This window comes from Haemaphysalis longicornis, unplaced genomic scaffold, assembly GCF_048455015.1.
Source record: "Haemaphysalis longicornis isolate Haplotype H1 unplaced genomic scaffold, Haemaphysalis longicornis Haplotype H1 scaffold_10, whole genome shotgun sequence".
NCBI classification, from domain to species: Eukaryota; Metazoa; Arthropoda; class Arachnida; order Ixodida; family Ixodidae; genus Haemaphysalis; species Haemaphysalis longicornis.
Window position 1 is genome coordinate 122,110,533 of NW_027526204.1, and position 17,581 is coordinate 122,128,113.

The following is a 17,581-nucleotide window of genomic DNA, read 5'->3' on the forward strand; positions in this document are numbered from 1 at the left end:
CAAGCCGTTCGCCACGCAAGATCAGATTGTCTACCACAGAAAGTTCGTCACGTACTTTGAAAAACGGCTAAAGCTCGGCCGATAAGGATTTGTGTGCCGCACATAGATTTTGCTTTGTTGCAGTGTGCTATCTTGCAACTGGGACTGCTCAAACTGTTCTCTAGTAATGCAGGAAGGAATTTTGAGAACCGATACAACCTCGCCAAACAGCGTTTCTTCTTCATGGAAAGACGACGCGGGCAAGCGTGAGAGTGCGTCCGCTACTTGGTTTTGCGACCCCTGCGGTACTCGACGGTATAGTTGTACCGTAGTAGGCGTTCTGTCCATCGCGCTACCCGCAAGGGGCGCCTTCCTGTTCCTTGTGTTGAAAGCAATGCCACCAAGGCTTGATGATCAGTGAGCAACGTGAAGTGGCGTCCCCACAAGTGCACGTGCCACCACTCGCACGCCCAAACACAGGCCAAGCTTCCTGTTCTCCTACGGAATATTTCCTCTCAGCTGGCGAAAGAACTCGAGACGCGAAAGCGACAGTGTGCAGTTTATGTCCGTCCACCTGCTGTAGTACCGCTCCAAGTCCGCACTCTGATGCGTCCGTCGACACTAAGACTGGAAGAGATGCATCGAACATTCTCAGTATAGTGCTAGATGCCAGCACATCTTTGGTCTTTCTGAAACTAGCGTCTATTTCGTCAGACCAAACGAATCGCTGCCCCTTTCTTAGCAGGACACGCATTGGTTCAACCAGGTCAGCGAAGTTGGGAATAAAGCTAGAATAATATTCGACTAATCCCAGAAATGAGCGAAGGCTGGCTGGATCAGTGGGCGCTGGAGTGTCTCGGATGGAAGCAACATTTTCCTTCAACCGCACAATACCGTTTGCAGTGATCCTGTGGCCCAAGAACGCAAGCTCCGGCGTATCGATGACGCATTTTGTGTTCAGTTTTTTTGCGAAGCACATTTTTTTTTTCGATTCTATTTATTACGGGAGCCTCTATGTCACGCTACATCTCTACACATGAGCTACCATAAAAAATGTGTTTCCGAGAACCAACGAGGGCAGCAGTTGCTTACTCTACATAATTATTGGTTAGTTTGATGACGCTGTTCTCTGTAAATCTGAAAATTGTAGCCCATTTCAATGACGCAAAGGAAAATCGTTTTCTCTGTACAGTTTTATAGTGAAGTAAATTTAGTTTTTCTCGGTCACTTTTTTCAGTGACATGTTGTAGCCTTTTATTTGGTAACTTAATCGTAAGTAATGAGAAAGGAATACAGCAGAAGTAATTTTCATGTTGTGTACAAGCCATCACGGGGCCGCAAGAGACCTGTTGTGTGACAAGCTCTCGCTCCGCCCTTATGGATGCGCAGAAGATTGCGTGTGACCATATACATCCCTCAGGATTTGGCTATAATCAATGCATTCAAACTCGTATGAGGCGTTGCGCCTCATAGATGAATATTTCATGCAAAGGCAGTATGCACAAAGTACAAATAAGTAGCAACAATCAACTCTACTTACACAGGAGAACGACGTTTTTTTCTCACGCGCGTTCTTTGCGCTTGCAGTTCTTCCCGTAAGCGCGGCGCGGCAGCCGGCAGATCGCTCTCGGCCTCCTTTGACGCGGCAGCCGGGAAAATGCTACGTTTCATCCTCGTGTTACTTTGTCTAAGCCCGGCCACTTCAATCCGAATCGACACCTCTGATGGAGGCTACGAAGATGTCCTGGTGTCCATCAACCAGAACGTGCCGTACAACGAATCCATCGTAGATAACATCAAGGTAATCGGAACAGTCGTGTCGATGGGCACCCGCTCCGGGCCGCGCTATTCAATCCGCTATAAAATGTTGTATTTGAAGTGCTTTGAACATGTGGCGGCCGAAACATTTAGGAGAAGTGCCTTCTGTAATTTGGTGGCAGTTATGGTACGGAAGAAAACTGCCATTGGAGTAGTCGCTTTTGAGCCCATGGCAGACTTGATTTTGCGGGTATGCGACTCCGCGTTAACAAGCATACATTAGAGGGGGGGGGGTAGGCATAAAGGAGAGAAGGAAGGACACCTGCTTGTTATACACAAGGATCCCTGTAGTTGAAACTAGCTAAATTATAAAGCGTTTCTTGACAGTATTTTATTTGCGTACAGAGATGATATATTCCTCAAATAGCAGAACTAGGCCATTAAAAATATATTCTTGGAATCTGGAAAACTTTTGTGTTTACACAGGGTGGTTTTTAAAACCCGTGCACGTTCATGAATTAGTAAGCATCATAGGAAGGTGATTAGCTCAGTGTCCCTTAACATGCCAAAGCTACACCTGTGCTTTGAAGTGCGCCCTACCTGAAGGGCTCCGGATTTATTTCGAAAACCTGGGGATCTGATCGTGCGCCGAAATTTTGACACCCGAGCGTTCCCGCGTGTGGCCGTCATCTAAAATGCAGCAAGAGCGGCCGCGATCGAACCGATCTTTTTTTTTTTAAATGCGGAGCATTTCTTAGGCTCGCGATGTCACTCGTCAATGTTGTCGGCGCCGTCCACACGCTCACTGCGCATGCGCGTCGCGTCGAGGCGCAGGTGCGCGTCTCTCCCCCGTACCCTCCTCGCTCTCAACAACAGGTGCGACGGTGCGGGAGGAGCGCGTGTACCCCGTGCGCTCCGTCGCTCTCAACAACAGCTGCGGCGGCGCGGGGGGAGCGCGTCTGTGCGCGCATGCGTCGTAGCTACCCATGCGCTGCGTCGCGCTCAACAGTAACGGCGGCAGGGCGTGTACACGTGATAACGGCGTGGTGGGTGCGTGGAAAGTTCGCGCGCTTGTTTACGGAAGTGTGCGCATGCGCGTCTCTCCCCCGTACTCCTCTCCCTCGAACGCGGGCGGTGTGTATATAAGCGGCGGAGCGCGCTTTCGGAATTCAGTCAAGGGCGTCTTTGCTTGGCTTTCGCTTGACTTGACGCTTTGCTTGACGGCACCAAGCAATAAAGACAGACTTTAACTTTACACTCCTTGGCTTCGCTTCTCCTTCATTCAATAAATAAGTATAATAAAGACGAAATAACAATTAAGCATTCCCAAACCATACCCAATTACGCAACATTCACGCGATACCCCCACCACTCTGCGACGCATTTACTCGAGTTCCCCCCGTGGGAAGATGCGGGCGGGTTTTTTTTTTAGTTCAGAAGCACACCGCTTCAGCCACTGAGCCACCGCGGCGGGGGACTCTACTCGTATCCTAAATACAGCTTATCGAAACAGAAAACACGGGCAACCAGCCCTTCTGTACACCGAGTTAACACAATGTTGTCAAGTAACTGCGCAATGTCCGTAAATAAAACCCATACCGCACTCGAGGGCAACACACAGGGAGAAAGTGGGGGAGCACACTTGTGTAATTTTGAAAATTGCGCTAGTCGGTTTCTGTTCCGAGGTTTCTTTTTTTTTCAGGGAGAATGTTTCGACTTCTACATTCCGGGTGTATTATAAGTATATGTTTATATTTATTGTTGTTTGGTTCAGCAACATGAATAGATAGTCTCTGACGTGTCTAGACGAGAGCCTGAAACTTCCATATAACGAAGGTAGCTACAAACAAGGAAGAATTTCAACACCCATTAGGGTGAAGAGAGGAAGGAAGGTACGAAAAAAAGGGAGAATGTGCGCAGACCATAGCCAAGTTCGCGAACTGAACTTGGGGAAGGAAAAAACCTTTCAGGAGAAGGCAGAAAGAGAACGGCGGAATCCTAAAATAAAACGCCAAGAGGTGCGCGTGGCATTAAAATGGCGGGTTTTCGAGCGATGTAATCACCACTAAGCTAGATTTTGTGCTAGTTCAATGTTCGGAGATAGTGCGCAAGCCCCATCGTGACCTACGCACCGATGAGCGATAAGACCAGGGACACAGGAGATGTTTCTGGCCGCCGAGAATCCAGGTCGCCAAGGGTTTACGATAGGTACTCGCATTGCAGTGAATGACGGTGGCACTTGAATAAAAAATGTGTATTCATACCTACTACTTCCTACAGTGCCATTTAAGTACGCAGGAGCCTTTGTTACTTCCAGTTCGAAGAACATATAACTTTTGTCAGGTTATTGCTGATCAGCTTTAACAGAACGCGACACATAAAGCGTCCCTCCGAGATCGCGTAGACTCCGCACGCTCCACATTTTGGTGGAGCTTGCATCCCCATCCTGGTCACCGTCTCGGCCTGGACGCCGTCGTCGATGGTATGTAGGTCATGTCGGGCAGCCCCAACCCCGCCGCGACCACAGCTTGACCACGTCACTCAGCCAGTGAGACGCCGATGGAGAGCTGCCGAGACCAGCCGTGTCGATGCTAACCGCAGCCCTCTCGTGCACGTGGCTCGAACAACCCTCGTCGCTTCGTCGCCGCTAAAGATATCGGTGTTGCGGGGGCAGGCATCACTAAGCGCTTCATCGTCATTCATGGAGGCAAGCGATTCCTCACTGTATATTTCCATCGCATTGCCCTCCGGCAGTGCCATCGTCACCTCGCCGCGGTTTCGACCAGGACGGTTGCCCTCGACCTGGGTGGGATGTCAGGGGACCCATAGGCGGGCAATGTCCCATACTGTCAGTGCTCAAGACAGAAGACCAGAAGGATGAAGGGGAAGTTGCTGCGGCCTTGCGCGCCATGTACAATTTGTAAATGCGTGCCTCGCATGTCTTTGCAAACAGACCACTTCCGTGAACGCCTCACCACTGCTGCCGCCACGTAACAATATACTTAGCACACACAGGCAGCACCCAATGAAGAACGCAATTAACCGGAACCGCCCAATACCGAGGACCCTCCCTCTGCTCCTATAACGAAAACAAAGCCACGCCCGCATTACGTACAACACATGTTTTTTTCGATTACCTACTCATTTGAGGTCCATTCCCCAGGAATTCCAAAGCACCCGCCAGGAAAATCAGCTCTAGATCGGTACCTACTCCGACAAAACTGCCCTCCTAAAGGCAATAACCACTGCCAGTAATTCAACCGAAGCTCTTGGTCACAACTGCGAAGTGGGAACCGCGCGTCAAAAGTGGACTTCCAAAGGGCCCATCAAAGCCATACCTGATGCCTCCCATACTAATGCACCCCCGACTTCTTCACCGCGTCTTTTCCAGATGGCCAAACCCAGTCTAATACCGCGACCACTCTTCAATAGAACTGTTGCGGACCTAATCAGAAAGAAGGTGCCTTATCTCAACTCATTAACATTCTCGAGCAAGAACATCCGGGTGTCGCCCCGCAGGAGGCTAATACCTCCCTCGAACTTCGAGCTACGTCCCTTACGGCTCCATCGACACGATCCCTACACTTAATCTGGTACATAAAACAATAACAATTCATTGCGTCACCTTGCCGCGTGGTTGATTCACGTTCTCATAGAGCTCCTCTCTCTTTCGACTAAATCGGAATCTAGCATTTTAAAGACAATAGCCTTTCTTGGTCTACTTAAACCCATAAATTTTGGTCTGTCTGTATGTCTGTCTTGCTGTCTGTCTGTCTGACTCGATTTAGGCACCCGGCCAACGTGAAACAATCTGCGCAATAGTCTTATATACTCACAGCCAAATCTAAAGTTTAAGTCCGGTGTTAATGTTCATTCTTGTCAACGTTGTTGAACAAGAACAAGACATTACGGAAACATAAGGCCGAACATCAATAAATAAGTGATATTTGCAGTGTTCCTTTATTAAAAAAATTCATGGTTGCTTGGTCTTTACGATAGCAAATGACATTCCACATCTACTGCAGTAAACCGTCGACTGCTGTTGCCCGCGCTTCTGATGGCATTTTAGAAATCACACGGCACCAGCAACGAATGGTTCTACTAGCTAGGTTTCACGTTCTGCTTGGAACGCACGTGGAGTAGGGAAACGTGGTTTTATAAACGTAGAAATAGGACGCCTCGATTCACGCACGTCTCCGCCGTACTGCAGCGCTGGCATCGAGGAACCTGGCCCGAAGCAGTAGAAGGCGGTAAATTTAAATTGACTTGAGCAAACGTTTAGTGTGTGTACCTTGGGAGGAGCGCGACGGAAGAGGAACAGCGTGAGAGGTGATCGGGAAAACAATGGGAGGTATTTACTTGGCGAATGTCGACAAAGACTATCGTCTTTTGTCGACATTTGCAACGAAAGGAGCAGATACGCGGCCAATTTTTTATCCTGAATGTTTATTGCCGCCCTACTCTGAAGACAGTTGATACCGTCACCACCATAAGACATTCAAATGTACTTGCGAAAGGCTGGTCGTTTACCGTGGCTGGTGATTGTAACGGCACCCACGTGTGTTACACGTCGGTGCGATATCCATCGGATCTTAATCACCCGGAATCATCCACACGTACGGGTACAAGTACTGCCGGAGACACAACTCCACACTTGTATGCTGTACTGGATCTCCATGTCACCTGGTCATCAGCTAATGAAAAGTTGAGCTTCGCTCACGGCATTGTACAACTCCCCTTTCGAAGTTGCATTACACCCCAAAAAGAGCTGTGGGCCGTATCAATCATTGGGATGCCAGGCTACCTCCCCTCCCACAAATGATACCAGTAAAGCCTGTATGTAGCATTTCAATTCACCACCTCAACGAAATCGTAAGAGCGCACACCGAAAGCATCGCCCCATCCTATCAAACACCCAGCGCTGACAGCAGACTCCTACGCATCTGGGAAGCCCATCGGAGCATCACCAAGGAATGGAAACGTCAACACCACAATCACCGACTTCGTCACAACATTCCCACAATAAATAAAATAACTACTGAATATTCCAAGCAACTATTAAAAGAGAACTGGCTTCAGCTATGTGACTTTCTCAAAACAGCCCTAACCGCACCTATAACGCAGCACTTTCTCAGACGTGTGGCCAACCCTCTATCCAGAATGAGTGAATCCCAATGCAGCATGATTCAGACCATACATTCGCTCCAAGGCTTGGTACAGGCCTTCCACAAATCTTAAGAATACGATACCTCAAAGCCAGCAAGGACGTTCTTCCACCCTTATACACACACCTCCCAAATGATATACTCGACAGGGACTTCCACATCTATGGATTGGAATTAGCTCTATCAAAATACCAGAAGAGAGAGAACAAACTTTATTCCGGATCCGTTGGGTCAACGGCGAGGGGTGACCAGTGCTTGGAGGGCGCCGGTGACCTGGGCTGCTCGTTCAGAGAGTCCTTGCTGGACCCAGGGATTCGAGCTGCCTAACACCGCCTCCCAGTGCTCCACAGAAGAGATTGGAGGAATGAGTTTTGCGAGCATCGCCAAATGATATGAGCATCTGTTTCGTGGGCTCTACAGTCGGGACATTGGGGAGAGGGAAATTCAGATGGACAAATTGCGTGTAGTCTGGCGCGACAGGGGAGGGTGTTGGTTTGGATGAGGCGCCAGTATCGTTCTTCTGTGATAGAGAGTGAAAAGAATTACACCATCTTTCCGTAGGGGAGCCCTGAGTAGTATGCAAAGCAGCCATGGGGTCGATTCATGTGCCCATTAGTTTTCAGTTCGTCGTTTCCGTTAGGTTGAGTTACGCAGCTACCGTTATATTTACAGTTTGGTTTCCATGGTAACTACCACACTTTTCACTTACCGGAACTACGAAATGGGAAATTGCGTTGAGCCCATGGCTATTTCGCATACTACTCAGGGTGCCCCTACGGGAAGATGGTGTAATTTTATTAGATGCGACGGGGCTATGTCCCTCCCTTGTCGTTGTTGCACCGTCCACACCTCCACTGCGCATGCTCGGCTTGCTGAACGCCCGGTGGTGTCTTACCCTTTAATGGCTCCTGGAGCAACAGTGTTACCGGTGTCGTCCTGGGCCGGCCCATGATGAGCCGAGCATGCGCAGTGGGGTTGTGGACGGTGCCACAACAAGGGAAGGACATAGCCCCGACCATGAGATGCTGGAGCGACAGTGTTGCCGGTGTCTTCCTGGGCCGGCACGAGACGAGCTCGCTTCCCCTTAACCCTTTAACTGGCAAGATAAGAAAAAACAGCGGAAAATTTTTATGCTGGTTTATTTCATCTTTAGAGCAACCACAGAACCAACAAAACAAGTTTCATGATGTTTCATAAAAAACTGAAAAAGATGGCGGAGGTCAACAATTTTGTTGATCTGCCAGTTAACGGTAAAAAGGCGTGGCTTAAAAACTTTTTTTCTTTATCAACCTTTCTGACGCATTTACTCTGGTGATTTTTTTATCAGTTTTCACAAAATGGTAGCGGGTTTGAAAAGTCAGAAAGCAGTTGTTTCCGCTCTTCACACCGCATTTAGCGCACTTGAATCCAAAGACGTCCTTGCGGCACATTGGCGAAGCTACCTCTTGTCTGCTTTCCTTGGTGCGACGGAGAACCAAAGGCACGTTCTAGAGCTGCAACTGGCCAGTGGCTGGTCTTGTCGTAACAGGTATCATCAGAAGCCACTGCGTGTTTCCACTTGGGGACAGAAAGCATCAGGGCTTTCATGCGAGGTCTTCCAACTGTGCGTGGTATGACAACTTGGTTCGCTGATTTCAGTGATTTGCAAACCGAGAGGCAAAAATCTTTGAGAGGCATAGTTTTTTCGTTTAGGGCAAAGCAGTCCCCCTTGCAGAGGTGGAGGAGGAGGGAAAACTTAATTTGGTCCTGCAAGTAGTGATAAATGAACCACTAAGCGGACCGCTCCCACGTCGGGACCGAAAGGCCAAGCCTCACAGCCACGTCGTGAGCTTGCTGGACAGCCCAGAATTGATCGTCCAGGTTCGGACTGCGAAGTGCAGCCTCCCACCTGGACGCGTCCTTGATAGCCGGATCTTCAATTCGCTCGCAAGACCAGAGCATGTGTTCCAGTGTGGCTAAATCACCACAGTCCATGCAATAAGGCTCCGTATACGTCTCAGGATAAAACATGTGGAGCCTCCGCGGGCAAGGATAAGTGCCAGTCTGCAGTAAGCGTAATGTAAGTGCCTGAGCCCGGTTTAGTTTAGGATGCGGCAAACCGTAAATCCTGCGGTTAAGATGATAGTACTTAGTTACCTCATTTTATGTGGAAGGGGGGTCTCTGTTCTCAGGGAGTGCTGTCACGCCGTGGCGCGGGGCAGAGCGGAGGGTAAGGTCTCGCGCTGCCGCATGAGCAGACTCGTTGAGATTCAGAGGGGCTCCTTCAATCACCCCAAGGTGAGCAGGAAACCAACATAAGTAGTGCTGAGAGATCTCACAGGTCTTCATAATTCTGAAAGCAACCTTAGCCACCGAGCCCTTCTCGAAAGCCCTAACGGCTGACTTTGAGTCACTATACACAAAAGGCCTGCTCCTGTCAACCAGGGCGAGCGCAATAGCCGCCTGCTCGGCGTCCTCCGGTCTATCAGTCCGAACAGAAGCAGCGTTGACGACCGCGCCCCCATTATCCACGACAACTACGGTAAACGCCTTCCTCTCTTCGTTAAAAGAAGCGTCGACGAAGCTAACCCTCTGATTCTTATTGCGAATGAGTCTCAGCAGGCAAGCCCCCCTGGCCTTTCTTCTACCTACATTTCGCTCCGGATGCATGTTCCTAGGAATAGGCATCACTTGATACCGCTGACGGGCCTTCAAGGGTATACCGACGTGAAGCAGCGAAATCCTCTCCTGAGGAACACCTAACTCTCTCAGAATCTGCCGACCCGCGCTAGTCGTACAGAGACGCACCATCTGCGCCCTCTCCTGAGCCTCAGCTATCTCATCCAAGGTATTATGTATACCCAGCTGGAGAAGCCGCTCGTTGCTGGTGCACATCGGCACTCCCAACACCTTCTGGGTGATCTTCCTTATCTGAGTGTCAAGCTTCTCCTTCTCTGAAGGCTTCCACTTGTGCATAGCCGCCACATAGGTAAAGTGACACAACACAAAGGCGTGCATAAGCCGGATTAGACTGTCCTCCTTCAACCCATTCTGCTTGTTGGCCACCCTCTTCACTAAGCGAATCGCATTCTCTGTCTTGGCAATAAGTTTCGCGATCGTCAGCGTGTTGGCGCCATTATACTCAATCAGCATTCCCAAAACCCTGATGTTATCTACCCTAGGTATCATATCCCCATTCCTCGTGCGAAGTTGAATGGTAATCTTGTCCACGGGAACCCAGCCCCTGGGCTTGGGTCCCCTTCTAGTGGGACTGTAAACCAACAGCGCCGACTTGGCGGGAGAGCACCTTAACCCCGTTGGGACCAAATAAGTCTCAATTGCATCTACTGCCTCCTGCAGAACACTCTCGATATATCCCTCACTACTCCCAGGACACAATATGGTTATATCAGCATACATGGTATGTTTAATACCATCAATTTCCAAGAGCTTCCTGGCCAATCCGACCATGGCCAGATTGAACAATATGGGCGCGATGACGGCCCCCTGAGGAGTGCCCCTGTCCCCAAGATCCAGTGTCCGAGACTCCATCTCCGCAACCCTCAGGGTAGCCTTCCTACCTGACAGGAAGGACCTCACATAGTCGTGAAATCGCGCTCCCAAGCCTAGATCCGAAATAGACTTCAGAATATACGAGTGTCGGACGTTGTCAAAAGCCTTCTCTAGATCCAGCCCTAGGATGGCCTTAACGCCCCCACTACCCCCGTCAATGATATGATGTTTGATAAGCTTCATTGCGTCTTGAGTCGACAGCCCGGCCCGAAAACCAATCATGGTGTGGGGGTACACTTCGTTCTCCTCAAGGTACCTCGTAAGCCGATTGAGCACCGCATGTTCCGCCACCTTGCCCACACATGAAGTGAGCGAAATGGGCCTTAAAGGAGCCATGAAGAGAAAACACAAGTTTGGTTCATTCGAAAGATTGCCTCGTTAGAACCATAACGACACCACTTATAACGCAAACTTCGCTCAAATAAGCTACATAATTAGGAAAAAAGGAAATGACCATGCGACCCACCAGCTCATTTTCCGCAACAGAACCTGTGATGTCACTTGGGAATGCTCTGCGATTGGCGGAGGCCGGCAAAAGCAAACGCATGTTAGGCAGGGCTTACAGCTTGCATAGCGAGCTAAATGCCCGTGAAACATACTGCACATTCTTTTTATGACAAAGAACGGTGGAGTAAACGGTTGAAGGTCCGAACGAACTCGCAAGCGTGTGCGCCAATGCGTACGAAACTGACGAAACTAGCGCCGGCCGAGCTCGACATTTCGCGATCTCGCCGTCGCGCAGACGAATTTTCGGGTTCGAGGCTCTTCGGGGCCAACGAACCGTTCAAGCACGCACAGCCGCGACCTTGCTTCGTATCGTAATCCCTTCACAGGAGGTTGGCCGTCATATCGCCAACCAGCAAAGGTAAAAATAGAAACGAGGGGAGTAAGGAACAGCAACAAGCGACGAGATAGTGCCAGTCGTCGCGTAAGTTTCGAATGGTGTTGGCTTGCTGCTGTCGTTACGAGCTCGTTTCCAGTTTACAACCACTGAAAACTTCAGTTTGTTCAGTTACGGCAGGGACCCTTACGTTAGCTCACTCCTGGGACATGCTGGCGCTCGTGGCCGACTTCGTCAAATCGCTCTGACCTTGGGGAAACAAATGCCGTAAACACCGCGCATTGACGCTTGAATCTTTCTGGTCGAAGCAGAGAGCTCGCGCGAACGGCTTTCCATACACGACACCGGCCAACTGGCATAAGTGATACTGCTACTGAAATTGAACTATTATTAACCGTAATCAAAATACGGCACATACGTACCAGTCTATATTCGTCCGTCGCGACGGGGCTGACGAGGCAGTCGTGCCGACGGCTAGGCGTTCGTCTGTTGTGGCTATCGCGGAATGGTCGCTTTCCCGTCCACCGCGTATCCCACAACTCTTGCCGCTCGTGCACTTAGAAGCATTGAGCGTTTTTGTGTTGTGAGGTTGTTAAATGCAAGCCCGAGCTCCTCGGCGAGAGTTTTGTTCTCCGGATCAGGCGATTCCATGACTAGGGCTGCGGGTGCACTAGGTTTTACTAGTATTTTTAAAATGGCCGCCGTCTCGATCGACTCCCGCGTGTGGGTGCTATATGGAGTCGACATACTAAGTATCTGTTTCATGGACCGGCTCTATGACGCCATTGTACACGTCACGGAATGTTCAATTTTAGCGGGAGATTTAAAATTTTGGCTTAAATTGCCTTATTTCTCAGTGAATAAAGCATCATTTGCTTCCGGGAAAGCGCTTGGGGTACTATGAAACACCTAATCTTTCGAATAAAACAAACTTTTGTTTTCTCTTCATGGCTCCTTTAAGTTATCAATGCACGGGGCTTTGCCAGGCTTAGGAATCAGCACCGTGAGAGCTGTCTTCCACTGCTGCGGAACCTCCCCATCTCTCCACATAGCGTTAACCTCCCGGGTAAGGTACTCGATCGATCCATTGTCCAGGTTCTTCAAAAGCTTGTTCGAAATCCGGTCCGGCCGGGGAGCGGAGTTGCTGTTAAGGTTATGCAAAACAGTACGTATCTCTTCCACAGAAAAGTCTTCATCTAAGGAAAAGTTGTCGTCACCCGTGTACGTCTGCTCCGCCAGATCATCCGGGGCTGCAACAGGGAGGTATTTGTTGGCCAGCTGCTCGACCAGCTCTTCCTTCGAGGCAGACTTCACTGCATAGTGTGTGGCTCTAGCAAGGACGTGCCCCTGACTAGCTCTCGTATTGGAATCGTTGAGCAAATGCTTAAGCAAGCCCCACGACTTCCCGTTGCGCACCTGCACATCCACCGAGTTACATATCTCATCCCACTGTTGCCTAGACAAAAGCTGGCAGTGCTCCTCAATCAGCTTATTCAGCTCTGAAACCTTTTTACGCAGCCTGCGATTAAGCCGCTGCCCCTTCCATCTAGCCAGCACAGACTGCTTGGCTTCAATCAGGTGGGCCAGCCTGCTATCAACACTGTCCACCTCCAGATCCGTAGTGATCCTCTCCGTAGCTTCCTTTACATCCTCCTTCACCTGGGCGACCCAATCCTCCAGAGACGGCCGGTTCAGGCCTACGATATTCTCCTCCCTTTCTCCTCTCTCCTCCCGGATCACCCGAAACTTATCCCAGTCTATAAAGGTCAATTCTCTCGGGCGCCTACCCTCAACCTCAAAAGCGACTTGGTTAATGTAATGATCACTACCGAGGTCCTCGACAAGATTGCACCAACTAGGCCTGGTAGCGTTCTTTACAAAGCAGAGGTCAGGGGTGGTGTCCCTACACGAAGACGTCCCTATGCGCGTCGGAAAGGCAGGGTCAGTGACCAGTGTAAGGTCGAACTCTGCAGCGTTCTGCCAGAGGTCCCTGCCCTTGGCCGTGTCATGCTTGTACCCCCACACGTGATACGGAGCATTAAAATCCCCCGCCACGATCAGCGGGTGGTTCCCGGCAACCTTAGAGGCCTTCTGAAAAAGCAGCTTGAACCTCTGCGCCCTATCTCTCGGGGCACTGTACACGTTCAGAATAAACACGCTTCCATTGGTCACCCGGTTCGGAATCACCTCAATCATGACATATTCCAGGGAACTGAACGGTATCTTAAGGTCATGCACCACCTGCGTCAGTTTGTTATCCAGCATAATGCAAGTCCCCCTAGTTTTACATCCGCCGAAGACGGCTCGGTAGCCCGTCAGAGAAACTTCTTCCGTCATTGTCTCCTGCAATAGTATAGCCTGCGGCCTACCCTCCCACGTGCGAATATACTGCTGTAGAGGCGCCCTTTTACGAGCATACCCTCTACAGTTCCATTGCCATACACGAAAAGTCTCATTTCGCCGCGCCATGTTGAAGTTGTTGCTGCGAGCCACCTTGCTGAGCCTCAGACTTCCCTATCGGGGCACCTGGAGACTGAGATCTCGACCTCGGGGCGTGAGAGGCACTCAGATTGCACCTGTTCTCCAACGCCTCGATTCTACATCGCATCTCCGAGAAACTTCCATCGATCGAGGCGAGCGACTCCGCGAGACGCTTATTCAGCTGCGCCAGACCATCGTTGACCTGTTTAATACTATCAATAACACCCGACATCATCTCCTTAACCTCAGACCTCAACTTCCTCGGCACGGGCTCCGCTTCATGGGTCAATGCCTTCCTTTTTGAGGGGCGCGACCCACCAGCCTCACCTACGTCAGCAACATCCATGCTCTCTACAGGCTCAAGCACTGCACTATCGGCCGGTGCAGGGACTGCCGCACCCTTAAGAGCCGATATTTCTGCCCTAAGCATCCTCACAATTTCTCTCAACTCTGCGTTTTCTTGCTCTAACCTCTTGAATCTCTCCTCATTCTTACCATGCTCTGGCCTTACCACACTAGGCATCTCCATTCGGGAACTTGCCCGCTCCACCCAGGCAGTATCACTGGCCACTCCACCGTGGCCCTTGCCTTGTAGACCATGCAACACACCACTCTTGCGCACACCCAGCCCCTCAGTCCCCTTGGGGCCACGCACAGTCCCAGTTCCCAACTGTCTGTCCAGTCCGAAGCGCACCTTGGACGCCGATCTGCTCCCAGTCCGGCCGCCGGAGCGGCTGCGAGATGCTCTTCCTGGTCCCCTTGATCTTGATCTGGAACGTCGACGCCCACGCTCCTGTCCTTGCCCAGCCCCCGGTGTCTTCCCCAGCGACGGAAACTGGTTTTCGTCGTACCTGAAGCCTCCCTTATCTTTTTCCTCAACCTTGGTATCTGCCATAGCCCGCTCAAAACGACGGCGCCTGACCACATATGGGGTACGGAACCGCTGCTTGCACTCCTTTCCCGCCGTGATGTGCTCACCTCCACACAGTTCACACTTGGGCATACATCCATGGGGTTCCCCGGGATTGGGTGATCCGCAGCCCCTGCAGACCGCTTCTTCCGGTGAGGGGCAGACGTCAGCGCGATGTCCCAACTTTCCACACGCATAACAAACATCTATCTGCTTGTGGTAAAGCGTGCACTTAACCAGTGCGTTACCATACCGGACATAATTGGGCACCTTGTACCCGTCGAAGGCGATGATGACCGTGCCCGACTCCTTGATTCGCTTGGCAGCCAGGGCGAGGGGATTATGCGGGTTAACAATCTTGCGATGGAGCGCTTCAGGGCTCTCGCTGAGAAGAACGTTTCTTATTATCCCCTTGCACGTTTCATGTGGCGTCGCACGATATGCCGCAGCTTCATGCATGTGCCCAGCAATGCACAGATCCTTGATCCTCACGTACTTCGTAGCATTTTCTTCCTCCGGCGTGCTAACCACCACAATATTCTGTTGAAAATTCGGGCAGATCGTGTCCGCTTCTCGCTTCACATCGTCTATGCAAGCAGCAGCCATGATAGCATCAGCCACCACGGCCGCACCAATTTTGGCAATATTCAGACCTCCCCTGATCCTGACGATAATCTTAATATCATTTTTCGGCAGCGGAGGCATTTTCGCGCGCCGGATGATACCCTTCTCCACACTAGCTGGCGTGTTTGTACTCACTCGGCCGTTCGTGGGTCCCAGCCCGACGTTAGGGCTACCAGCGTTGCCGCCAAATGGTAGCCTTGCCTTGGTCGTAGAATTCCTCTCGCTCTGAATTTTCCAGCCAGCATCCTCCGAAACTTCTTCCGGAGCAATGTCTTCACCCTCCACAGCATATTCCACCATGACAATAGCCTCAGACGGCCGGAAGGCCAGCGCGGCCCACGAACACGGCGATCAGGGCTAACACCTCCGCCGGCGTGGTCGAGACAAAAAAGGCCGTAAAGTCACGTACAGTTCACTCACGGAAAAATGTCCGCTATCCCGGTGCAGCTGGTAACTTCCCGTTGAGCACAAAATTAGGCACCAACGAGAAAAATACCCGGTCAAAACTGCTCATAAAGGCGGCAGCCGACACGAACACGTCCTGCCACTCTGTCACCCCCTGGCGGCCTGGACCCCCTTGCAGAGAAGCCGAGCGTTTCCTAAGCTAACGTCCAAAGAATACGCAAAAAGCGGAAAGTGCCACCTTTGTCACAATCATAATCATCGTCCGAAACGGGCACGACGACGCGATTGCGGCCATTTGCTTTCTTTTATGGAGGGCAGGAGCTACTACCGACAATGATCATTTCGAGCGCCCTAGGTTCTCTTAGAGCGATCAGGGCATCTGGTCACGTCATCAGCGTGGTTTGGTGGCGCTTCTGAGGTATCCGCGTGCACAGTTTTTTCATTTGAGTCATCATCATTGGAGTCAATTTCAGAGCCACTTGGATGCTGCAGAACAAGACCAACACCCCTTTCCGTTCCCCGTTTTCCATAGATGTATGTCCAGTCCTGCAAAGAAACAGGTCGCTGAGTTACACGAAAATCCACTGGCGCCGTTCCACTCTCAAACATACCATATTCGCGGCCCAAAGTTTTGATCGTGAAAAACTGCAAAGTAGTTATGGCTCTGAGTGCCCACGCAATAGCTTATCAGGCTTTATCTGCGATAAGAATATTACAGCCGCCAATAATCAGAATCATAAAAGCGCCCGAACTGAGGCATGCAGCAGCCAAACCCTTCATACGGCACGTGCGTCGTACCTCAACCCTTGCCTGGCAGCTCAACAATTTTGTGGACCGCGGTAGCGGGCTGCTGTCTTAGCGTTTTTGCTAAACAACATTACGATATTCATATAGCGGGTTCCTCGTACCTTGTTCTACGTGTTTAAAAATTTCGATTTGCTTACCTTGTAGGAGCTCTGGGAACCCGAGGCAGAATTCCGTCGTGGTGGTGAACGTCAGCAAACCGCAAACCGCTAAACTATTGTCAACAAGGCATCAACTGGCGCCATCTGTCATCTTATTTACCAACTGGAATGAAGAACATGTGTCCTGTTGCCACTAAACTTAGCGAAATAAGCTTACGTTAGGCGCGCGTTTTGAACAGGGGTGGTTTTTTCTTGGGTCTACAATATTGTTGATCTGCGGGTTAAAGGGTTAAAGGGCTCCTGGAGCGGCAGTGTTGCCGGTGTCTTCCTGGGCCGGTGGATGGACGGACGACGAACGACGGAGCCGAGAGCAAGAGATGCTTTGCATTTAAAACGGGGTGGAGGGTAGCGCTGGCGATAGAGGCGGTAGTGACAAGTGATTTCGTGGAAAGTCAGAAGGCTGTCGCGGGTTGATTGGCTCCATGGGAAGGGGTGCGAGCTGGCCGAGCTCGGTCGGTTAGCGTTCGAGAGTTTTGAGAGACTGCGGGGAAATAATCCCTCAGTCGAAATTTCGAATGGCCGTTTTCGAACCTGAGATAACAATTGTTGGGGTAGGCCGACGAGTGAACGCTTGCGCAATATCCGCTTCTTCCGCATTGGCAGGGGAGCGCGTTCGGATAGTCAGTGAGTGGTAAGAATTTGCTTTTGGATCAAAGATGGGGGTGACTGTGTAGGCGTCGTGACGGGTATAACTAGCGGCGTCCACATAGGCGGTACACTGGTACATGGGGTATTTGCGGACTAGGACGCGTGCGCGATGTTGACGGTGTTTGATATTGTGCTCCAGTTGCATATTGCGGGGAATCGTCCGCACTAGCAGGAGATTGTGTAAGTCTGGAGGAATGTATACGCTGGGGTCAGTAACAATCGATGCATGAAGCCCGAGTGACTCTAGGATGTA

General features: G+C 50.8%; 1 protein-coding gene across 1 annotated transcript in view; it reads left to right on the plus strand.

Annotated features, from left to right (window-relative positions):
• The first annotated feature begins 1,574 nt into the window (after nt 1-1,574).
• Nucleotides 1,575-17,581, plus strand: part of LOC144160060 (calcium-activated chloride channel regulator family member 3-like) — a 33,843-nt gene continuing 17,836 nt past the window's right edge. Inside the window, exon 1 of the mRNA XM_077691676.1 lies at nt 1,575-1,780. Within this exon, the coding sequence (XP_077547802.1) occupies nt 1,637-1,780 (144 nt within the window). The 5' untranslated portion in view covers nt 1,575-1,636. The remainder of the gene's footprint in view (nt 1,781-17,581) is intronic.